At 31.7% G+C, this 25,914-nt stretch overlaps 3 protein-coding genes and 1 long non-coding RNA gene across 5 annotated transcripts in view; 1 reads left to right on the top strand and 3 right to left on the bottom strand.

Moving 5' to 3' along the window:
* Positions 1-25,914, bottom strand: part of LOC124957772 (serine/arginine repetitive matrix protein 2) — a 47,125-nt gene that overhangs the window by 1,630 nt on the left and 19,581 nt on the right. For both annotated transcript variants that reach the window (XM_047515080.1, XM_047515072.1), the window contains exons 3-8: positions 9,434-9,496; positions 3,788-3,855; positions 3,572-3,686; positions 1,722-1,890; positions 545-693; positions 329-453 (exon numbers count right to left, since the gene is read on the bottom strand). In XM_047515080.1, coding sequence (XP_047371036.1) covers positions 329-453; positions 545-693; positions 1,722-1,890; positions 3,572-3,686; positions 3,788-3,855; positions 9,434-9,496 — 689 coding nt within the window. The remainder of the gene's footprint in view (positions 1-328; positions 454-544; positions 694-1,721; positions 1,891-3,571; positions 3,687-3,787; positions 3,856-9,433; positions 9,497-25,914) is intronic.
* On the bottom strand, positions 3,973-5,425 carry LOC124957787 (chaperone protein DnaJ-like). Its single transcript, XM_047515108.1, has 3 exons — positions 5,264-5,425; positions 4,669-5,131; positions 3,973-4,141 (listed from the first exon to the last, which is right to left on the bottom strand). Exons 1-3 carry the CDS (start codon positions 5,312-5,314, stop codon positions 4,122-4,124), a joined length of 534 nt encoding a protein of 177 aa, XP_047371064.1. The 5' UTR covers positions 5,315-5,425; the 3' UTR covers positions 3,973-4,121.
* Positions 16,091-21,837, bottom strand: LOC124957791. The gene is made up of 4 exons (XR_007103737.1): positions 21,494-21,837; positions 21,299-21,414; positions 19,628-19,767; positions 16,091-19,516 (listed from the first exon to the last, which is right to left on the bottom strand). It is a non-coding gene; the product is annotated as an uncharacterized LOC124957791 (long non-coding RNA).
* LOC124957781 (endothelial lipase) lies at positions 16,577-20,029 on the top strand. Its single transcript, XM_047515093.1, has 5 exons — positions 16,577-16,722; positions 17,600-17,748; positions 18,797-19,032; positions 19,289-19,532; positions 19,624-20,029. The coding sequence occupies exons 1-5, from the start codon at positions 16,643-16,645 to the stop codon at positions 19,854-19,856; spliced, it is 942 nt and encodes a 313-aa protein (XP_047371049.1). The 5' UTR covers positions 16,577-16,642; the 3' UTR covers positions 19,857-20,029.

Consider the following 25,914-nt stretch of genomic DNA (forward strand, 5'->3'; position numbering starts at 1 on the left):
TTTATCGTGCACCTTTAGTTGACGATTTGACGACACGTATATTAATATTATTACAAAAGTAAAAGGAAAATATGAAATTTACAAGTTAAGATAAAAATGTACAAATTGTTTGAAAAATTTATTTTAATATTTATATACGTGGATATGTGACTTATTATCGCCATTATCGGATTTTATTTTCAATTGATTTATAAATCTAATTAAATATCCATATATATTATATGTTTGCATATAATTTATTATGAAATAAAAAATTCAAAAATTAAAAAAATAAAAATATAAGTCGATCATTTTTCTATAAATTTATATTAATTATTATAATATTTACCGTATTCTAGTTGAGGCCTTTCCAGCACGATAATCTCTTTGAAACTCTTTGATAGGTGGCAATCTACGATTTTCTCTCATAATGTCTTCCTCTTCAGCCACCTGCTGAATTGGATCCTGGTATTCCTGTTGATTGAAAAATCAATGTGATATTAATTAATAAAAAATTAAGAACTATGATGACTTATCAAGAAACTTGAACGTTCAATGAACTGACTTGAATACGCAGCTTCATCGATTGAGTTTGAGAACGTCTCAGGGTCGCACCGGTTGGTTGTCTCACTCTCGTTGGTTTGCCAAGGGTGGAACCTGTACTTCCGGTACTGCTAACAGAAGACGATGTTGCCGAAGACACGGAAGACACTCCTGCGAAGAAAGGAAATGAAAAACTATCGATTAGAATAAAATTATTTCGAAATTAGGTATCGAGATAAATGAAAAAAAAAAAATTATATATATATATATATATATATATATATATATATATATATATATAATTATCATAATGGATATACAATGATATATATGTATATATATTATATATATTTATGTATATACAATTACTAGCAATCTAGTTATTCCGAGTTATATCTAGAATATTATTTAAATCCTATTCGATCCATTGAGTATCCGGATACTTGGATAGATACCCAGCATGCAAAAAATAAAAATCAATAATACTGATTCATTGATATTTCTATAAAAAAAAAAAAAAAAAAAAAAAAAAAAAAAAAAAGGAAAAAAAATATAACGATATCTTATTTCACAGTTTTATTATCTCACGCAAAAGTATAAATTACTATGAAACTTTGTAAATATCAGAATAATATGAAGAGAACTGACAAATAAAAAATAAAACCGATTATTCGACCATGTTGGGTAGAGTAATAGCTTTAATAGTTATATACATATAGGGTGTCCCGTTTGTTTTGGAAAATTAAAATATTTTCAGTGATGGATTGGACCTATTGAAAAAATTTATTTAAAGATTTTTTTTAAGATCTTGATATTGGCATGTCGTATGGTGGTAATTTCTCTCTCTCTCTCTCTCTCTCCCTCTTTTTTCTTGTAGGTTAAATGCTAGAAAAAATTTCAAAAGTAAATTCATTTCTTGTATATTTTTCGTTTTTCATAGTTTTATGAGATCTGTTGAGACGAATTAAACGACGTGCCATATGTCATCATAAATTTGTAAGTTTCTAAGGAAATATAGTTAACGTCGACTATCGGTTCTTAAACTGCATACTTTGAAAGAATGGCCAAACTTCTTATCTCCATTTATTTTCTTTCTCAAATTATTGAATTAAGTAAACGAAGTTTATTTCGTAAACAAATTCGGTATTTTCAAGATAAACGGTATACCTTGTGTATAATTAAGATGCATTATTACATACCAGAAATGGATGACGAACCGCTGGCCATAGAGTAAAGAGAAGCAGAAGCTGGTACACTTCCTGTACCCCACCTACTTCCTGGTCCAGACACCCCAACGCTTACTCCTATACCCATGTTGTACTCTGATGCACTTTGAGGCAAGACCCATGATTTACCAGACATCGAATACTATAACAATGTTTAATTAAAACTTGATGAGAGAGAAAAAGAGAGGGAGAGAGAGAGAGAGAGAGAGAGACAGAGAGAGAGAGAGAAAGAGAGAGAGAGAGGAAAAGAACGAAAGTGAGGAAAGATAATCAGGATAGATTAAAAAAAAAAAAAACTAAATTGCAACGTTTTCTTATGAATATTTAATAATCTACGAATTATATGATTTGATAATATTTGATTCTTAGATTTGAATTATTTTCGAATTTTCAAGAGAAACTGTAATATTATTTTTCTTTTGTTTTTTTTATCTCTCTTGGATACATCTATGAGTTTAACGCATCATTTAATTATTATTCAGATTTACGAGGACACGAGTACTCTTCTCGTAGGCTCGACGACGCTCGGAATTTCATTTAAGGGGCAAAGTATGTTTTCCGACGGGTGGAATGAACGCCCACGTGAGTAAACTGTGCGTGACCTGTAACCATCCAAAATTCTCGCGGAATGTCTCTGTCTCTGTCTCTCTCTCTCTCTCTTTCTCTTTCTCTCGTTATATATATTTATATTTATTTTATAGATATATATATATATTTATCCGGAAAAAAAGTCTGAATATTGAAATAAATTTTAATAAAACCAACCGTACACGTCTCAGTTGTACGCAGTGCAGTGTTAGAATTTAGGAACAATTTTTTATACGTAGTACGTTTTCACATAGGGTGTATAAAAAAAAAAAAAAAGAAAAAAAAAAAGAAAACAAATCATAAGTATCGAATAAATCATTTTTCAAAGATTGTACGATTTGACTATTTGAAAAAAAAAAAAAAAAAAAAAAAAAGAATCTTTCAATTTCGTAAAATTCTTTGTGGTTACGTCTATTTGCGAATAAACATTCTTTTTGATTTATGCTATATATAAACGTGCATACGTACTTATAAATATAAAACGGAAAGAGTGGATGTTAATGCGAGGAATTAAAAAGATGCTTTCGATGAGATGATACTATACATATATCTCGTGCATACTTAGGGCCCTTTAGAAATTGGTCAAAAGGTGACGGGAAGCTCGGTGAATTCGCTCCAATTACACGCGATTTTACGCTTCCGCGAACGGTTTGACGAGCGTGAATATTGCGTCGTTTGTGTATCCAAGTATCTATATCTAACTATTTGTACGTCGTGGTTTCAAACTGCAATTCCAAAGGTAGACACGATGAAAGGTAATACAAAGGAAGAAATCGATCGAACATGGACATCAGACTTTAATTGTTCTCTTTTCAACGTTTTTATTGTTCTCTAACAACGAATGGGATTACGAGAGAAGAATGATCATAAGTTAATATTGACTTTTAAACTATTCATTTAAAGGATCAAGATGTTAAACACATTAGATTTTTTTTTTCTTTTAAATTATTATAGTGTTGTTGTATAATGCTGTATAAACATAATATGTTATATAATAAATGTTGTATAATGATATGATTGTTTTGTACAGTTATAGAATAATTTTTTTTATTATATATATATATATATATATATATATATATATATATATATAATAAAAAAAATATATGTATATATACACATATTAATTACATATATATATATTATATAATATATTATAATATAATAATGTATATAGAAACACGTATTAAATGTGTGTGTGTGCGTATGTACACATTAATATAAATTTTACTTACATCTCGTGGTATAAGAGTCTGCTTTAATCGAAGAATCTTCGCTCTGCATATGACACATCTCAGTGGTAAGAGACGCTGCGACACAGCCATCTGTATCGTTTTTACGAAGCAACGTCTATAAAAGGGGACAATTTTTTTTGTTTACGTAATCGTTTTTACATCTAATTGATTAAAATTTTTTATCATGTTTTTTTTTTTTTATCTCCTAATTTTTACCTGCAAACCACACGGTGTCCGCACGGTGCCGTTTGCATCGTAGCCCTTGCGTTCACGCATATCACGCACTGAAATTAAAAGATAAATTCATTTCTTTTCTTCTTTTTTGATTTTATCATTCTCTCTTTATCAATGATATATTATATTATAATTCGAGGAGAGGAGATAATAAGGATGAGTTTCGATTAAACAGTAAAATATTCTTTATTCTTATGATTTTTTAATAATCATTTTTAATGATTAACACAATAACTTCTACAAAATTTTCTATGATTCTAAAACTATTTTATATTTTGCGTCATAAAATTACGCCAATCAATTCTCTCTTGATCGTTTAATATTCCTGGGGTTGTTCTAAAAGAAAAAAAGAGAAAGAAATTAAATAATTGTTGATAAGACATTAAGGATCTTTATACGTATTCTAAATATTCAAAATATACTTGATCGATATTAAAGAAATTCTAATAATTTCCTTCGATCACTTTATATGTATATTTTAATTTATCGTACTCATTATTTTTCTATCGCATGTCTGTAACGTTGTTTTGTAAAAACTTACTTGTGTTTACTAAGAAAAAGAAAAAAAAAAAGAAAAAAAAAAAAATTATACATATTCGTTAGACAATTCAAATTTACACATTACAGATTCCAATGAAAATAATGACATAAAATTATTTTACGTAATATATAAGGTCAGTTCAAAAGTTCGTGCGCATTTTGCTACATACATATATGCTACTAATGCGCATGAACTTTTGGACTGACCTAATAAAATTGTAATATGACGTTATATTAAAAAAATATCGAGTACGACATAAAGATTACATTTGTTAATCATTTTATCGTAAAACGAGAATCTATGATATCGTATAGAATCATACCTATAATATTATTCGGTATAGTAGTTCTTCTCTTCCTGAAAGCTCTATTGTTTTCAAATCGATAGAAACTTCGGATCTCTCCTGTATCTCGTTTGCGGTTTCTGCTAGGTGAACCATTTTGTCTACTGCTTTGCATACCACTTCCCATATCCCCTCCCATATCCGCTCCCGTACCTCCCATACCTCCTTGCATACCACCTTGCATACCGCCTTGCATACCACCTTGCATACCACTTTGCGTATCATCTTCGTTCATACTAGGTGCATTTCTACGATTAACCGATCTCTTTCTCGTGTTATTTTGATTGTTGTTATCGTCATCAAAATCATCGTCGGGTGGTGGACCAGATGGTCTCCTACCAGGAGGAGGAGGACCATGGCAATGTCTACGTCCTCCTACTTTATGAGGAGGACCCGACATGTCGTCATTAGATTCATTGGCATTATCATTGTCTTGACATGTCTACGTGAGAAGAAACAAAATATATGATTTTATTTCTTTTTTTATAGGTTTTTTACTTTTTATTTATTTTCTTTTTTTTTTTTTTTTTTTTTTTAATTTTTTTTATGTATAATACTTATAAGAATTACTTACCGCCAATTGAAGGAGCACGAAAACGATAGGAATTATCAAAGCGAGCTTCATCTTTCCTTCGGAGTTTACCAGAGAACTGTATGATCATCCCAACTGGTCGGTAATATAAATACCTTTGACTATGTTGACGTGATAATAATTATTTTATATTTTCTCTCTCCCTCTCTCTCTCTCACTCGTTTATTAACACTTCGTCATATGCTTTTTCTATATAATAAAACGATAGAGGAAAAGAGAAGAAAATTATAATGGAACGGACATGAAATCATAACGCATACAATAACATATAGCTTTAATCGCAGAATAATTCTACTCCTACGTAATTATTTGTATGCTCGATTGCTCGGCTTTTGTTGTCTTCTTGGAACATGTTTATATTGTGTTCTCTCTCTCTCTCTCTCTCTCTCTCTCTCTCTCTTTCTTCCTGGCCCCTTTGTCACACTCTCGTCTAATTTTTTTTATTTTTTTCTTTTTGTTTTGTCCGTGATCATTCATCACTGCCAAAATGGTCGCACGAATATTCCGCGCTTGTTACATCTCTTAACGATTAACATTCTGGCAACTCTATGTGTTACTTTTCGAAAAAAAAAAAAAAAAAAAAAAAAAAAAAAGAGAGAAAAAAATGACGCAACGTTACGAAACAATACACATTAAAAATTGTTTTCCTTTCTGCATGCAAAGATAAATTTTTGCGATAGTATTGCGTATTTCATGGTCGTTTCGTTCTTATATTGTCATTATACCAGATCGTTTTATATTTATACTATCTTTAATTACCTTTTTTCTCTCTTCTTTTTTTCATTTGATTAAAAACAGATATATATACATATATATTTTGAAAAATTTGTTAAAATTTTTGATACATTTCCATGCTAATATTTATTCATATATATATATATGTTAACTCCTCGTCATATATTTTTCTATATAATAGAACGATAGAGAAAAAGTGAAAAATAATAACACATAATTTTTGTATAACGACACATAATTTTTTGGGATTACAATAGAAAAGATACTTATTTACACGGAAGGTCGTTAGATTGTTATATCAATGTGACATGAAAGGTATCACATTCAGCATATATTGGTATTAAAAAGGTAGGGATATTCTTTATCAAACTATGTCCGAAAGAGTTATTCTTAAAGTCAAAGAGTTAATCTTAAAATGAAAGTAGAATAATGCTACTCGAATGTGTAATTATGCTCAACAACTCTGCTTCTGTTATCTTCTTGTAACACACTTACATGTCCTTTCTCTCTCTCTCTCTCTCTCTCTCTCTCTCTCTCTCTCTCTCTCTCTCTCTCTCTCTCTCTCTCTCTCTCTCTCTCTCTCTCTCTCTCTCTCTCTCTCTTTCTCTATCTATCTATTTCTTTCGTGCGCATGCTTTCTCTTTCTCTGTCTCCCTCTCTCACTTTATTTCTCTCTTTCTCTCTTTCTCTCTCTCTCTCTCTCTCTCACTCTGTTTCTCTCTCTTTATTTCTTTTACTTTAGTTTGATTTTTTTTTCTTTCCTTTTATTTCGTTCTCGATCACTCATCACCACCAAAATGGTCGTACAAAAAGTTAAAATTTTTCATAGATCTGAACGATCAACGTCACTAAATAAAAAGGTCTGTAGAAAGATCTTTGAAAGTGACAGACGTTTTCGTGTCTTTCTTTACGAAAAAATTATACGATGCAATGTTACGAAAAAAATGAACGTAGAAAATTGTTTTCTATTCGTTCGGTAGATAAATTTCACGGTAATATTATCGGGTATTGTGCAAGTTTGTTTCACTTTTACATCGTTATTATACCGAATCACTCTGTACTTGTACTATTTTCAATTACTTTTTTTTTCTTTCTGTTAGAAAATAAAAGAAATATAATATATATACATAGAATATATAGGCATTTCGAAATATTCTTTAAAATTTTCATTATTTTTGCGATGATAATATTTACTCGCACTTCTATTTTTTTCTTTCGAATAAATATTATATAAAGAGCTAAAAAAATCTTTCGTGAAAGTACAATGCATATAATGTTTGATATAATAAAATTTTAATATATAGTACGAAATACATATACGAAAATGTTCATCTCGATGGAACAATGAAATATATATTTCATATAAAGAAATATATACATACATATACATATATATATTTTATATATATATACATATATATATATATATACACAAATCTGTGTATATCATTAATTTTAAGTTTGTGTAATCGCATATCCTTGAGTATAATTTTCAGGTGGTAGAATTTATCAGATTATTCGTTATGGAAAATAATGCTTATTAATAATTCATAAATTGTGGTCGATTTAATTGTTGAAATCGCTTTTGCAAAACATATCGCCCGAATGTCATGGCAAACGTGAACGGAAATGCAAAAGGTAACACGTGCAATTGACGGACGAAACGACGACGACATTGACGATCATCGGTTCTAACTCGATCTATCGTTCGATCGACATTTGATAATTCGTAATCGACGTAAGCAAATTAGGCTTCACTTTAATCGGAATATTAATAGCCATGTCGAGAGGGACCATCTCTCGTGTCAAAAGTCGAAGGGTTTCCGAGTATGTCTTTCTCTCTCTCTCTCTCTCTCTCTCTCCCTCTCTCTCTCTCTTTGTCTCTGTCTCTGTCTCTGTTTCTGTCTCTCTCTTTCTCCATCATTCTCGTTCGTCGATGGTTAATCGAGTTTTGCAAGCCATTGAACGACCAATTCATTCGGAAGTTGCAACTTTTCCGGTCTGTCGCACGTCTTTCGAACAATATCAAAGTGTTCGATCGATCCTTTCCCATTCTATTTTGCAAATATTGCAATTTTGAGAACGGATTTAGGAAAGAAATAGAGAGAAAGAGTGAAAGAGAGAGAGAGAGAGAAAGAGAGAAAGAGAGAGAAAGAGAGAGAAAGAAAGAAAAAGAGAGAAATATTTCAATGACATAGAGAGATGTTATATATATGTTATACAGAGAAAAGAAGAAATAGATATATAAATAAATAAAAAGAATTAGATCGGAAACTCTTAAAATAGAGAAAAGTATTAAATTTGGCTAAAAGTATATTTCCATAAATCAAAATTTTAAATCTAAAATCTGATATAAAAATACTATCTTCGCATTTAATTTTTCACGCCGATAAAAATAATGAGAGAGAGAGAGAAATAAAGAGATAGAGAGAGAGAGAGAGACAGGAGAGAGAAAGAGACAGAAGACAGAGAGAGAGAGAGAGAGAGAGAGACAGAAGAGAGAGAGAGAGAGAAAGAGACAGAAGAGAGACAGGAGAGAGAGAGAGAGAGAGAGAGAGAGAAAGAGATAGAAGAGAGAGAGAGACAGAAGAGAAAGACAGAGAGATAAAGAGAGAAAGAGAGAGAGAGAGAGAGAGACAGGAGAGAAAGACAGAGAGATAAGGAGAGAAAGAGAGAGAGACAGAGAGAGATAAATAGTTTCCTCTGACCTATCTTTTATTTTTACTTCTCTTTCCTTTTCTTTTTTTATTTCACGTAAAAAAGAGAAAATCTCGTTTTCTCGGCAATCATCGATTCTCTTTCTTGGTAAAATTACGAATTAGGCTTGATTACATCTAGTCTCCTGTGGTGCTAGGGACAAGTTAACCAAGTTACCTTAAGGAAGATTCGAGAGAAGGATCGAATAGAAAAAGCTTGAGGGAGCATTGACAGAAGCCCTTCACCAAATCGTTCATTGTAGACAACCCTTAGGCGTGTTAATTGGATCTAGGCTTTCTTTCTCTCTCTCTCTCTCTTTCTCTTTCTCTCGATTGAACAATACCACAATCTCTTTCTCTCTCTCTCTCTCTCTCTCTCTCTCTCTCTCTCTCTCTCTCTCTCTCTCCTGTACACATTCCACGAATTCCTTTCACTCGAGTTATCAAAACTGTCTCTTTTATTGTCTTTTTTTTTTTTTTTTTTTTTTTTTTTTTTTTTTTTCTTTTATTTTGGTCGGATATAACTTGCCGGGATCAATCAATTGGCAAGATTTCCCTATCACGAATGTCGACGACAGAGAATTGCTCGTTTTCTATAATCCACATATTTCAGTTTCAATCTTTTATTCGATTTTATAACCGATCAACTTCTTTTCGAAACCATTTACAAAAGCTTTGTTTTTGAATCGATTTAAAGAAACTGTAATATAGTAATACTTACTTCGTCCTCCTGCGAAGAAGCTAACTCCGGTTCGTTTTCTTCCAACTTCGTTAACAATTTATCCTGAAACAAAAAGAAAAGAATAATAATGACCACGTTGATGTTGTACAGTTATCGAAAAAAGGAAAAAAAAAAAAAAAAAAAGAAAAAAATAAGAAAATATAAATCATCTTTTTCATTTCTTTGTTTTCTTTTTTCCTTTTTTTTTTTTAAACTCCCAAAATCCCAATTGAAATTTTTAGAGATTGTTACTTCGTATAATTCTACTTTTTCCATCTTCATCCATCTATCCATCTATCTATCTATCTATCTATCTATCTATCTATCTATCTATCTATCTATCTATCTATCTACCTATCTAGGTCAGGGTGGTCTTCAGATATTAGGGGGATGATGCGCAAAATATCCCCACTACTTGGATGCACGAAGCGCATCGTTCAAGCAAGGCGACTTTTCACGTTAACGGCCAGCTCTTCTTTTCTGGACCGGCCAGAATACTGGGCCAAGCAATTTTCATCTTATTCTTTCTTTCTTGCTCTCTCTCTGCCTCTCTCTTTTCCTCTCTCACTCTCTCCTTCTCCCTCTCTCTCTCTCTCTCTCTCTCTCTCTCTATCTCTCTCTCTTTCAGTATTCCATCATCTCTTTTCTTTTTGTAAAATTTTTACAGGACACGAAGAAAGCTTTCGTCTAAGCAAGCACGAGAGCTTTCGTGACTTATTCAACACTTGAAAATATCGTTTCTGTTTCTTTTTCTTATTGAATTTCTCTATCTTTCTCTTTTCCATTCTCTCTTTCTCTCTCTCCTTCTTGTTGTTGTTTTTTCCTCTCTTGTTATTGATGTTTTTCTTTCTATTTTTTTTCTTTTTCTTTTGCTTAACAAAATAAGGTAATTTCGAAAAATCTCACGATAGTGGTGCGAATGGGATGAAATCTTGACGAAATGATGAGATGTCATACATTTTCGAAAAAATATAATAAAAATGATAAAAAGGAAATAAAGATGGAAAAGAGAAAAATCAGAGAAATAAATAAAGGAAGGAAGAGAGAGAGAGAGAGAGAGAGAGAGAGAGAGTATTTTGAGATAATAGAATTTCAAGTTACGAAGGAAATCTTCGACCTTCTTGGATCCTCTAAGTAGCCGAGAAAAATCTATGAATTCGATTGAAATCTTCCGATGCATTTTGCAAAAGAAAATAAAAAGAGGAATTGGAGATCTTATCTGAAAGAATGTTTGACTTTAACTTTTCTCTTTCTTTCTTTCTCTCTTTCTCTCTTTCTCTCTCTCTCTCTCTCTCTCTCTCTCTCTCTCTTTTCTCTTTCTTTCTATCTCTTTCTCTTTTTCTCTTTCTCTCTCTCTCTATCATTCTCTCTATATCTGTCTCTCTGTTTTTCTTTGAAACTTATTTATCATTACAATTTGATGCTTGAAAAGTCAAAAACTCGAATGATTGAATTTTTATCGAATTTTGTCGTAAGTTCACGTTGTAAACAAAGAAAGATTGAAGTTTTTCGAAGTTATGAATCATTTCTTTCTCTGTTTCTCTCTCTTTCTCTCCCTCTTTAATATGCACACACACACACACATACATACATACATACATACACAAACATACGCTTTCTCTCTCTCTTTCTCTTTGTCACAGTCATCGAGCGTACTCCGTCGTTGCCGTAGACACTTAGTTACGTGCAAAAAGGAAGAGTTGAATTATATCGATCGATTCCTAGTACGGCTCGCATAAAAATAGCGCGTATAACTATTATGAAACGAGTCTAGGATGGTAGACGGTCGCTCGAAACGAAAGGAAACCATCGAAAGTTTGATTTTTATTTGTGGTATGTTTGTTAAAAAAAAAAAAAAAAAAAAAAAAAAAAAAAAAAAAAGCAGAAAAAATTAGAAAAAAAAGTAAAAGCAAAATTGGAAAAAAAAAATATCGTTCAATCGTTCTATATGAGTTTTCGATTAAGGTCATTTCAATAGTTCAGTACTCGTTCTGATTCTTTAATCACAGTGATTTTAACGTTATTGTAATTTAGATACGTATAAACGCTTACACATTTCTGTTCAATCTGACAATCAGTTCAGTCACCGATACGTCATATTTTTTTTTCTTTATCAGAGATGTCAACGATGTTCCTTTCTTTTTTCTTCTTTTTTTTCTTTTTTTTTTCCTTTTTTTTTTCTTTTTTTTTTCGAAATGACTGACGGTTTTCTGATAAGTCGCAGTCTTTTTTACGCACACGTTGTTGTCCCATGATGATATTACAAAATGTCAAGCGACGAAAAATTAATCGAATTGGTCCATCAAAATATTAGTGTCAAATAAAAAATATATGAAATATATTCAATTTTATTTAAATTTAAATCGAACGAATACCTCGACATTTCAAAGCAATTTCAAAGGAAAAATTTCGTTTCATCGGCTGTACGAATTATTTATTTCAAATGTTACAAAAATTCCCTAATTGAATTGATCATTTCTTTTTTTTTTTTTCTTCAAGTTTTATGAACCCACAAAACCCATTTGCTTTTATATTTGTACATATCTTTCGTCCAAGGAAAGTCCAATCATACTCTAATTCCCCTAATGTGAATTTATTTATTCTTTCTTTCTTTTTTTTTTCATTTTTTTTTTATTTTCAATTTTACAATTAGAAGTTAATAGCGAAGATCAGAATACAATGCTAGATCGATTAATTAGTTGATTAATATATCTGATAGCATATTGAATTGATATATGTGAATATGAATGATCGAAACTGTAACTGAACTAACTGAAGTGAAACATGTGAATTGACCTTTAGAGAAAGAAATGAAGAAATAAAATATACGTCGATGTTCGATAGGTCAGTAAGTAATATCGTTTAAAAGTATGAAAAAAGAAAATAAGAAGAAGAAGAAGAAGAAGAAGAAGACAAAGAAAAAGAAAAAGAAGAAGAAGAAAATGAAGATGAAGATGAAGATGAAGATGAAGAAGAAGAAAATGAAAATGAAGATGAAGAAGAAGAAGAAGAAGAAGAAAATGAAAAAGAAAAAGGTTGATCTATCGGTCGAAGATCGTTAAATAATCTAAAGACGTTAAATAATCGTTCAAAGAAAGAAATCTCTCAGTTAAGAGATTCAGAAAGAAAGATAGGCCGATTACGTACCAAAGTGGATTCAAATCGTTCAATATTGTTAAGCTAATTATTCCAGTGGGCGTTTATGAAGATACCAAGCGATTGAACGTTTCGATCGTTCGTTCATTCGTTCGTTCGTTCGTTAGTTAGTTCGTTAGTACGTTCGTAGGTAGTACGCCTTCGTCGTTGACACACTCGAGTTTAATTATAGGAATCGTTATTTCCAATCAAACCATCGCCGAGAGAGAAAGCTTGAAAGGCTTTGCTACGTCCATTACGATTATTTCCATGAATCTCTACGAAAGCAAAGAAAAAGAGGGCGATGGTTTTCAATTTGTTTAAAAGGATAAAATTAGTTGATGAATATATGAAATAATAGTATTATATTATTATTATTATTATGCGATCAAATCATTTTGTATATATTACATTATATAATGTTTTATTAATTAGAAAGTATCAATTATATTGGTAGTATTTTATTTTTATTAAAAAAAATTAAAAAAAGTAAAAGAAAAATATTATCTTATTTATTTAAAATTTTTATTGATTATAAAAGGTATTAAATATTGCAGTGATTTTATTTTACTTTTCTTTTTTTTTGAAGTGTGTAAAATTTAAAGTGTGTAAAAAATTATAAAAAATTTTAAGTGTGTATATTACACACACACACATATATATATATAATATATATATTTATATTTATATTTATATTTATATTTATATTTATATTTATATTTATATAATATATATATAAATTTTATTAATTATAAAGTATAAAATATCTATTAAAATAATCTTCTCTCTCTTACTCTCTCTCTCTCTCTCTCTCTCTCTCTCTCTCACTCTCTCTCTCTCTCTCTCTCTCTTTCATTTCGAATCCATCGATTATTTGTAACAACTGTTTCATATTTTCGAGTAAGACAGGAATCGTTTATTTAGAAAAATAAAAAAAAAACAGAAGAAACGATACTCGATAGGAAACGTCGATCGAGCAGTTAATGGAATTTCCACATGGAAATTGTGCGATTTCCACTCAACGTCAATGATGGATGGATATACATATGTATATCGGGTGGCGTACAGGATGATAAAATTTTCGTTGGTATCGTAGAGTAAACGTTATAAGCAACGGTTAGTCGAGATTCGCGAATCGATTTTCTCGTCTCGTCTCGTCTCGTCTCGTCTCATCTGGTCTGGTCTGGTCTGGTCTTGTCCCGAGGGCTGGCTGATAATTGCATGCTTGCGTTCGCATGAGAGAAAAAAGCGAACGTTCATAAGATGCATCGTCGAAAAATTCATATCGCTGTTACACATAAACTGAAACACAAGTTTACGGAATGAAAAAGATCAAAGATTTCTTCGTTTGTCGCTGTTTTCTTTTTCTCCTTTTATGTGCTCTCTCTCTCTCTCTCTCTCTCTCTCTCTCTCTCTCTCTATCTATCTATCTATCTATCTATCTCTCTCTCTTTCGTTGTCTCTTTCTATCTCTAATTCGTCACATTATTGTTTTCCTTTTTTTTTCTTCTACTTTTTCTTTTTCTTTTTTTTTTTGTTTTTCCTTTTTCGCTTAAATTTTCGAACGAACACGCCAATCGGAGTGAGAGATTCCAACGAATAAGACGTGTTAAGCTGAATGTAGATCATTGAAATCTACCTTTCTCTGAAATCTAGCGGGAGATTCGAGAATTCATTTCTCATGTAAACGATTCAGTTTCCATTGGAGATCTCCAACGGTGAGATCGTGCCGGCTCGACCATCACGAGATCTCTGATCTCTTTCGTTGTTCGTCGTATTTATTCGTTTTTTTTTCTTTCTTTCTTTCTTTTTCTTTCTTTTCTTTTCTGTTTTCTGTTTTTTCCTCCAGAAATAAAATGTTCCCGAATTTCCTTGCATTTCTACTATGTCGTGTGATCTCCGTCACGAGAGGTGATTAATTATGATTTATCCCATTTAAAAGTAGTAAAAAGTGATTGTTATCGATTATGTGAATCGTTTTGTTCTTTCCTTGTTTCTATTTCTTTTTTTTTTTACTTTTTTTTTATTTTTTTTTTTTTTTTTTGTTAATCGATATTTCATTCATTCATTCGTCAATTTTTTTATTTTTATTCGCCGGGATATATTTGTTCATATCAAACTTCGTTCGTATTACATCAGACAATGTAAAACAAGCATCGTATCGAAATTTAATTACGATTTAAATATAATATATAATTATTAATTTATTCTTTTTGTATAATTAAATAGATCAGACGTGGAAAGAATAAGCGTGTCGATTGTCAAAACGTTTTTTTTAATTTTAATTAACACTTCTTCGATTGTCCTCGTATAATTTCTCACAGATCATCGAAATAATTCGACGTTATTTTATAATGAATAAACACAGAATTATGTTATAGGAAGATCGTGCATAGAACACTGTTGTGAATTTACTAGATCACTGTGTCGACAATGAACGTCTAGAGAGAGAGTATAGTTTCAAATGTAAAATAGTGCTGCTTTCACTCTATCATTCTAGGAAGACGAGCGTGTGTGTCAGGAAAGTTACTAGAAAGAAAATATTGTAGACAGTGCATAATTTTCCTCTAAAAGTGGATCAACTTGTCTGATCTCGATTCGATATGTATATATGTGTATTAAAGTAAATTTTAATGCAACTAGGAAAACAAAATTATTAATTTTATCTCTAGAAGTGAATTAAATAACTCAATCTCGATTCGATACATATGTATATAACATTAAATTTGAATGTTACTAAAATAACAAACAATACTATCAAGTATAATTTTATCTCTCCAAATGGATCAACTAATTTAAACTTAATTCTATTTGTACATACGTATGTAACATTAAATCTGAAATTCACTGGGGAAAAGAAAAAAAAAAAAAAAAAAAAAGAAAAATACTATCGTATAATTTTATTTCTAGAAGTGTATCACAAGTAGCTTAATTTCAATTCGATACGTATGTATATAACATCAAATTTGAAAGTTACTAGACAAAAAAAGAAATAATACTATCGAGTATAATTTTTTTTCCTCGATATGAATCAATTTGATTAATCTCGATTCGTTACGTCTATACAATATAATAAATCTTAGATAATCTTTTAATTCCACTTTCTCTTCTCTTGTATTATTACAGTAATCACAATTCGACAAAGTTTTTCGAGGAATCGGAGAAACTATGAAATAACTCGTAATCTTTAGAAATCTTTTCCATTTCTAGATCTCTTTAATAACCGAAAAAATTAGAATCGGTCGTAAACATTTCTACATAGACGATCGTAAATGATTATTTTATTATAATAGTAAACATTGCGAAAGTTTCACGCTCCACTTATTTTTGATAACTTCTATATATATACACACATATATATATATATATATATATATATATATATATATATATATATATATACAAAATAACTCGTAATAATCGTAAGAACTTACGAGTTATATATATATACATATTATATATCACTACTGTATATATAATTGTAATGTAAAACTATATAGTAATTTATTTAAATACCGTCGTAATAATCATTTAGCTCATGCTATAGTGTTATTAGGTCAACTTTCCTTCGATTTTTCTTATTCGTAACTCGGTAGTGTAAATCGACATGCAAAAGTTATACCTCGAATATCTCGAGGAATTTATATGTTAGCTAAAGTCAAAAGAGAAAGATTAATCGATCAAGTTTTATCGACATACAACTAACTCCGGCAATGACGAAAAACAACTGACAGGTAGATAACAATGATGACTGTGTATTCCGGTTTAAATGTACTTCTCATCGAAGAATTCTTATTTGTGATATCACCGATGGAAAAAAAAAGAAGAAATGAGAGAGAAAGAAAGAGAGAGAGAGAGAGAGAGAGAAAGTTCGCAGAAGGTGTTTGCGATGGTTGCTGGCGTGGGTGCACGCGACATCACGTGACCACTGTCAGGTTCAATGACGACGACCGCGTAGAATGGCCACGGCCGAGTGGCGCCGTTCTAATGACGTTCCCCTGCTCTTTTCTTTTTTTTTTTTTTCCTTTTTCTTTTAATTTTTTATTCTCGACAGATACTGGGACCCTCTACATAATGGCTTTCCCCACTGGCACCTGCCCTCTATGCTGTCCGATCGATCTCGATCGAGATGTCGAGTATCTTCTCTTCACAAGGTAACAATTTTTTCTTCTTCTTTCATTTATGTGAACACGATTAATTTCTTTCTTTCTTTCTTTCTTTCTTTCTTTCTTTCTTTCTTTCTTTATTTATTTCTTTTTTTTCTTGTCTATTTACTTCTATTTATATTTTTCTTTTATTTTTGTTTTATTTTATTTATATTTTTTCTTAATTTTTCTTTTTCTTTTTTTTTGTCTTTCTTTCTTTCTTTTCTTTCGATTTCATTCTCAAAGACGTAGAATGTAAAGAGAGTTGGTTCAAAAAAGGTTCAGCATAATACATATATAATCACTAACACACTAGGATGTTACGTTATCACGTCACGTGAGACGACGACGGCAATACGTTCGATATTAGTAACCGTGTACACCGTTCGTTCATTTACTGTGCTCGCGTCAAAGCCGTGTTTTGCGTCGATCTCTTTCTGTAGAGGATAGAATTCCCATCGCGAATTTAAATTCATCGGTTCTGACGCTATTCGAGTCCCTTTCATTTACGTTCAAAGATCGTAACTCCCCATGAAATAATTTCTATCTTGGGAATGACGATATCATTCGTATAGATATATAGAGACCTTTCATTTTACTTAATAAATCTCTATAGGTATGCTCGCCTCTCTGTACCTGTCCGTTTTATGTTCGAAATAACGTAGAAATTTTGGAAAGGAATCGGTTTTCTCTTTGAAAACATCATTGATATTTCTGGCTTGTGATTTTCATCAGATCTGAGAATTAAAGTACTTCGCGAATTTTACCTGAATTAACGAAATTCGATGATAAAACGTTTTCACTATGACTATCTTCTCTCTCTCTCTCTCTCTCTCTCTCTCTTTCTATATATATATATATTTTTTTTTCTTTTTTTTTTTCAAAGACGAAATCCACACGTAGCCAATGTATTGAGTATATTGAATCCATTGTCCTTAAAGAGAAGTAACTTCGATAAAAGGAATCCTACAGTCATTTACATTCATGGATACAGCGAGAGTGCACCAGGCGAAAGTTCGAATGCCGTAAGAGATGGTATTTATTGATTTTGTATTTAATTGAGAAATTAATTAAAAGTAATTATGATAAATGAATAGGTATTAGAAATGAGATCGTATGTTACGTTTAATAAAAATTTAATGGAAAATGTAGAAACGTTTCATTGCTATGGTCCATAGCAATTAAATGAGAAACTGATATAACATACGTCCTTTCTTCTGAAATCAACGTTTCTCAAATCTACGAATTGCATTAAATTTTTAACAGGTTAGAAAATGATACCTGGTGCCTTAAATCGTACCGAGGAAAGTGATTAATTTGCAAGTGAAGATAATTCTCGTGAAGAGTTCTTTTCGGTTAACGAGAATACTGCAGTAAGAGCTTAGTATCTTTTAAAAATAATATAAAGTGACTCGAGTCTATCATAATTATAAAAAATTTTATATTATGAATTAATTCGATGACTGCGATACAATTCTAAAGAAAAGTATATTGAGAGCCATATGGCAAAAAGATTGTTCGAAAAACCCATTCAATGGATTAAGACGTCATAAAATTATAATCGATTTATTTTATATCGTATTCATTAATTTCATCTATCAAAATATAACACGCTCATATGAATTATACCTTTTAAATTACAAGATACTTCAAAGTTCACAAATATATTATACTTATATGTGCAATACATATATATCAGTTGAAGAGAAGGTCTAGCGAGGACAGCCAAGTAGCTGTCATTTGAATACTTCATTTCTTCGAAAGTCGTAAAGGATTTGTCCCAGTTAGTTGTAGGAAAAAGTCGATGTTGAAACTTGGCTGGATACATTAGTAACTGCATCAACAGTAGTAGAATAACATAACCACTAGTAAGCTAGTTTTCGTCGAGTATCTCACGTAAGGATGAGAATGATGAATAGTAGCTTGAAAAAAGTTTGGCACGGTCCTGGTTAAACGTGGCATTCGAATATAGAAGATAACCAAGTCATCCTGACATTTTTGTTTTTTACTTTTCTTTCTCTTCTTTTTCTTTCCTTCCTTTTTTCGCTTTTTCTTTTTCTTTTGTATTCCTTTCTCTCTTAAGTCTATTTGAAGCGTGCTGATTACAACGTCATTTTGGTCAACTGGGTAAGACTGGCGACGTTACCATGGTATCACACGGCTGTCGAAAACACAAGACTAATTGGTCCCCATGTAGCACGTATGATCAGCTGGTTGGATGCCCAGAAAGCGGTTCCATTATCAAAAATTCATGTTATTGGATTCAGTTTGGGTGCCGAGGTAGCCGGATTCATGGGCAAGGCTTTAGCTCCACGTTTGGTAGGTAAACTCTAGTATAATTGAGATAAATAATCGAGTAGATATGGACTAGTTTAGAGGCGAGTTTAGATTGGAACGTGACAGTATAAAAGAAAATTACGATCGAATTGATCGATCGGCACGATCGTATCGAATAAATATACCAACAAAGATTCTTTATTAAAAAGACTGCGGATTCGATTTATATGCAAATAAGCTTTAACACTTTGATAATTCATTGTCCAGTAAAATGTGCCTTTGCCTTGATGGGTTGTAGGTCGGAAGAATAACCGGATTGGACGCTGCTTATCCGTTGTATATGAATACCGGAAGAGAAGGTCACTTGACATCTACCGACGCGGCTTTCGTCGACGTTATTCATACTGACGGCGGAATCTTTGGATTTCCAAATCCTTTAGGTCATGCTGACTTTTATCCTAACGGTGGTAAACCACCGCAGCCTGGATGTAGCCTTGGGAATATCCTTCGTCGCGGTTTTATGTTACTTATCAGAGAAAAAAGTAAATACAATATCCTATCGTACTGTGAACATGTTATCATCTAAGATCTCGAACAAAAATCAAACTTCCACGATCTTTATTTATTTTTCAGTCACCTGTGGCCATTACCGAGCATGGATGTTATATGTCGAATCCGTTAGAAATCCCCTCGGATTTCCAGCCAGTCGTTGCCCAAGATGGAGACCGGAAATCCAAGCAAACTGCAGATGGACTCCGGACGCTCTCATGGGATTCGCTGTAGATCCGAAAACCAGAGGGAAGTATTACTTGAAGACGAACGAACGCTCTCCATTCGCACGAAATGCAACGGGTTACAATTTTTAAATGGACGTTTCATTTTCAACGAACGTACCTTAAATTATTATAGTTTTATTATTGTCATTTTGATCTCAACGTATTTCGTTTAAGAGTACAAACTTAATGTTAAGTTACTTTTACATATCTTACGTTTAGATTAATACCCGACGAAACACGAGGATTGAAAAAAAAAAAATAGGAAAAAGAAGAAAGTTATTGAGGATAGACATATATATATATATATATATATATATATATATATATATATATATATATATAGATAGACAGATAAATAGATAAATCTCGTGTTAGATAATAACGTCGTTGCTTTGAAAATCTTTATCAACTTAATATCCTCAAAAATATTATTTCGAGATGTACCTGAAGCGATTCTAGTATATCGAAGTTATCGAGCTCAACCATGTTCAAAATGGGAACGAAGAAAAGGAGCTTTGTTCTGGCACCATACTCGATATGAATAAATTAAGAGAATCTCTTTCTCTTTCTCTTTCTCTCTCTCCCTCTCTCTCTCTCTCTCTCTCTCTCTCTCTCTCTCTTTCTTTATGTAAGCAAGTTAAAAGCCAGAGAGAAAGAGAGAGAGAGAGAGAGAGAAAAAAAGAAAGAAAATGTAGGTAGGTGGGTGCTTTCAATGTTCGGAGAAATTTACCAAAGAAACGGGCTTTAATTCGGGTTAGAAATAATTATCCTGGCAACAATGGCTAGTACATTCAGGGTACTAAGTCTTTCGTGAAAACGATTTATGCTATATACGCAGATAGATACACATATGTACATACATACATACATACATAGATACCTATATACATATATATATATATATATATAAATACACTACATACATATTATATACATACATACATGACTTACGTAGGCAGCGGAAAAGCTGTGAGAGCTTAACATTTACCAACTCGAAAGCAAGTGGATAAACTTGAAAGTAGTAATATTATAGTGGTAGTAGTAATAGTAGTATTAGTAGTAGTAGTAATAGTAATAATAGTAATAGTAGAAAAAGTAATCGAGCGTGAGAGAACGCCGTAAAGATGTCGCGTGAGAACGATCCTCCGATTCCGATGATGATAAAGCTACTGTGATACTTATTTACTCTTAGAATCGAGTAAATAAGACGTAGATACAAGTAAATTTATGTATCTATAAACAGCGATACCAATGTAGAAACTTGATATTTATTTCCTCTTTAACTAAAGATAATTATTTTCAAATTCGTTAGAAGTTAAGATCATGAGAGAATATATTAAAGCGTATTATGATTTGTACATAAACGTACGAAATAGAGATTGATGAGATTAAAGGGATTGACAGAACAAAAAGATAGAGAGAGAGAGAGAGAGAGAGAAACAGATAGATAGACAAAGAGAGAAAGAAAAAGAGAAAGAGAGAGAGAGAGAGAGAGAGAGAGAGAAAATTAGTGTGCCATCGAAGGAAATAACCTGCAATTTTCGTCCTATTTCCGTACGATGCGGGGCCTCCATTCTCGAAATATGGAAATCCCAAGGACGTGCTCTTTATTATTCCGTCTCTCTTAGGTTGATCGATATGATAGAACCTTAGAAATTATCGTTAAGTAAAAAATGAGCCTAGATTGTAAAGAGAGATAGACACATATGTGCACGGAATATACATACATACGCACGTACGCACGCACCAACGTACGCAGATAAACACGCACACTTGACAGATGTATAAAAAGAGACAGGAAGAGCGTCGAAAAATTTCTAAAGTATAAATTTGGAATCACGGTTATGAGGACAATACAAATGGAAAGGGACGAAAAAGTATAGCTGGATTGTTTCCAGGGCACAACTATACACGTTCAATGATTTTCTGCTTTTATTTTGCGACGATCCACCAAGAAATCGACGAAATTTCCTGACGCTTGAGATTTCTTCTCTACTTCGACTACTTCCTCTTATTTTTCTTCGGCCGAGGAAATGTTTACGCGGTTAAAAATAACTTCGAAGAAAAATGAAAAAGAACATGAAATCGAATACGTCCTTGTAAAATATTATCTTATGTGTATTTATAAGTTACATATACATATATACATACATATATATATATATATATATTTTCTTTTTTCTTTCACATCTCTTGTTCTATTTAAATATTATACCGGATACTTTCTAATCCATAAGAACATTCAAAATAAATGAAAAATGTATCTTTGAAACAATGGATATATTTTTATTCTTCTCTCTCTCTCTCTCTCTCCCTCTCTCTCTCTCTCTTTCTCTCTGTCTCTTTCTTTTTATATCTCCAATATCTAACATCTTCTTTTATCATGTATCACTGTGTTCCTCCTGATGCTGAAAAAAAAGAAACAAGGAAAAAAAAAGAAGAGATAGACAAAGAGAGAGAGAGAGAGAGAGAGAGAGAGAGAGAGAGAGAGAGAGACTACTGAACGATGCAAAGAAATACAGACTGAGGGAAGTACGAAGCCACCGGTGTTTTCCATTTCTCTAAGAGAAAAATCTTCCATTGTTCTTTTCCTTCCTTTTCGAAAGAAAAATGTATCAAAAGGAAGAATCCTTACCCTAGGTAGCTTACGCCGTGATTTTTCTTCGCCCCTTCGGTTTTTTTTTTTTTTTTTCTTTTATATATTGTTTCCCCAGAAGGAAAAGTCAGTATCGTATACAGAGGGGGTTGATATGTACATGTATATATATGTATATATATATATATATATATATATATATATTTTGTTAAAAATTCTGATCAAAAATTGATTAATTTTTATCGATTCGTCGATTCATTGTCGATTTATTATCAATGTTACAATAGACGTATACACTCCTATAGAAATTTTTCGTTGAATTTTTAACGGACAAAAGAAAAAAAAAAAACGAAAAAAAAAAAATACTATTTCCAAATGCTCATGAATAATCAAAGGCGTGGGATGGGAGGATGATCATATAAAGAGGAAAAAAGCGTTCGTTCTCTTTTTCTGAATCTTTCTGAAGAAAAAAGAGAAAAAAAAAAGAGAAATAAAGAAGAAAAAAATGTCGATCGTTAACGGAACCCTCGGCCTCGGTATATCAATCTTTTCTTCTTTTTCTTTTTTTTTTACTCTTTCCTCCTCAACTCAATGCTTCTTCCTTTATTTATTTTATTATTATTGCTTCTTTCTCTTTTTCTTCTTCTTCTTATCCTCTTAGAAACGGTCATAGGATGACGAACAAAAATGAGAAGTCTCGCTTAATCAGCACTGGACTTTATTCCGTTCTCTTTTCCTCTTCCCCTCTCCTCCACTTCCTCTTACCCTCTTCCCTCAAACGTTCCTCGAAGGAACTTCGAATAAGTTCCTTTCTTCTTTTCACTTCGCTTTTTCGCGCTCCTTATCTTGTCGCAGTTTTAAAGACTCAGGAAAAAGAATAATGAAGAAAAAAAAAAAAAAAAACAAGAAAGAAAGAAAGAAAGAAAGAAACTAAGAAAAGAAAAATATACTAAAAGTTAACTAAAAGATGAATCGATGGTAGGCCGATCCTGTTCGTTTTAATGAATATCGAGACACCATTGTAACGAGGTTACGTTAATGGAATAAAAAAAAAAAATATACGTATCCTGAAAAGACACAGAATGAAAACTTAAAGATAAAGTTGAATATATTTGTCGAACGTAAGGAACGAGTATAAAGAATAACGGGATCGGTGCAACCTGTACATATAGGATTAACGGGAAAAACGTAATTTTAGGATCAATATCATGCTTTATGCAACGGTCAAACATTCCTAGCTATCATTTTGACAGCATGCTTGGATACACTAGCAATATACAGAAGTATAATTCACGAAACGAATAAGTATGATCGAGAAGATTTAAGAAAAGAAAAGAAAAATCAAAAAAAAAAAAAAAAAAAAGAAAAAAGACTCTTAATTTATCATTATTTTAAATCAAATGCAAAATCGAGTACAATTGACATTTTAATCTCTCTTTTTTTCTTTTTCTTTTCTTTTTTTTTTTTTTTTTTGATATCGAAAGTGTTCGATATTAATTGAAACGAGGTTCGATATTAATAAAACGTGTAAGTACTTTGAGATCACGTATGAGAAACGTACATACATATGTATGTATATGCTTACATACATATATATATATATATATATGTACATATGTCTATCTAGGTACTTACTTACTATGTACGACATACGAAAGTTCGTAGCTGTCGGTCAGTCAACTCGATACGATGTTTAAAAAATTCAAGAACGACACGTCGATAACGATCGACGACCTATGGCCAGGGTTATAGATGACCCTAGTCTTGAAAGACCACCCTCGTTTACAGCAAAGACCTTCTGCTAGTCTAGGCGTTGGCACTTTCTCGTCCCTCTTCTTCTTCTTCTTCTTCTTCTTCTTCTTCTTCTTCTACTACTACTACTTTTTCCTTATTTTCTCTCTTTTTTTTTTTCTTTTCTTTTTCGCTAAAAAATAACTTAAATCCATTCCATTTTCTTACTTTCTTCTCTCTCCTCATCGTTCCAATTCAATTTTGTTGCAACATTTAAAATAGTCCGACTCCCTTGAAGGACTCTATTTTTTTTTCTTTTTATTCCATACACGTCAGACATATTCGATACGTGGAAAACAATTTTTGTTTGTACTGCGAAAGCTAATAAAAAAAAGAAAAAAAAAAAAAAAAAAAAAAAAAAAAAGGAAAAAAAACAAAAAAAAGAAAAAAAAAAAAAAGAAAAAGGGAAAAAGGGAAAAGAAAAAAGGGGGGGGAAGGAGAAGAAAAAGATAAAAGAAAAGATGTTGAAAAAATTACGTCGTCATCTTACGTACGTTCCCCGTCACGTTTCCTCTCGTGTTCTCGCGTGTTTCCTTCCTCAATGCTAAGCGATTCCCAAAGGATTTCTAGGAACCAGCGTTCCTACCGATATTTTTCTCTTTCTCTTACGTCTACGGAGCCACTGGTAATACTCGACGGTGCAACGACTCGGGAACACGCGAGTAAAATTATTACCACCGGGATAACGTTAATAGACTTTCGCGATAATAGCTGAACCTACATGACCTCTCCGTTACGTTTAAAATTCTTCTTCCACGTGAAGAATTCGTCGTTTTTTTCTTTTTTTTTTCCTTTTTTTTTTTTTGTACGAAAAAGAAGAAAGGAAAAAAAAAGAGAAAGAAAAAGATTCGTTTCCTTTTATTTTCAAACGATCAGTTTTCAATCGAATGTAAATAATCGGTTACTTTGAATCATTCCTTTTTATAATTCCCGTCGTTCGTATTTTCTTTTTCTATATATACATATATATATATATAAAGAAAAAAAATTGATTTATTTCTATTTTCAAACGATCAGTTTTCAATCGAACAAAAATAATCTCTTAACTTTCGAACTTTTTTCCATTTTTTAATTTCGTCGTCCGATTAAACGTTTTATATGTATAAGAGGAAAAAAAGAAAGAAAGGAAAAAGAACAAAAGAGAAAATTAAATAAAAATTAATGCAGGATAAAGTATATAAGTATAATTCTTTTGCGCTATTTCGAAATCTCGATGATCTTGATCAAAAAAAAAAAAAAGAAAAGAAATGCCAAAGGGTCGGTTTCAGCTATTCATTAGAGATTAACTAGATTGCGACGAAGATTGTGGTCTTTCCAAGTAGTCCAATTTTTTAGCTGATGCACGTGTACCTACATATGTATATATATATATATACATATGTACTATATATATATATGTGTATGTATAATATATATATATATATACATATATATATACTTAAGAGTTCATACATATATCAAATGACTACCCTTGCAACCATACGATAAAATAACACGCATGGCTGGACTCCACTCGATCGAATGGAACTTCCAACGATAACGATTAGCAACACCACAAACACCACTACTATTACCACTGGCAGCCTCCACCATCATCATGGAAAGTACTCTTGCATGTGAACATGAGAATACGTGGTTTGAATTTTAACCTGAGCAAACAAGGTGCGGCAATCTTTTAAGGAAGTCTATCGTTTCTAGGAAATACGATATTATAAATCAAAGCTCTTTGCAATTTTCTTTGAGAATAATTAAAGTATGTTA

Source organism: Vespa velutina, chromosome 1 (genome assembly GCF_912470025.1).
Source record: "Vespa velutina chromosome 1, iVesVel2.1, whole genome shotgun sequence".
Taxonomy (NCBI): domain Eukaryota; kingdom Metazoa; phylum Arthropoda; class Insecta; order Hymenoptera; family Vespidae; genus Vespa; species Vespa velutina.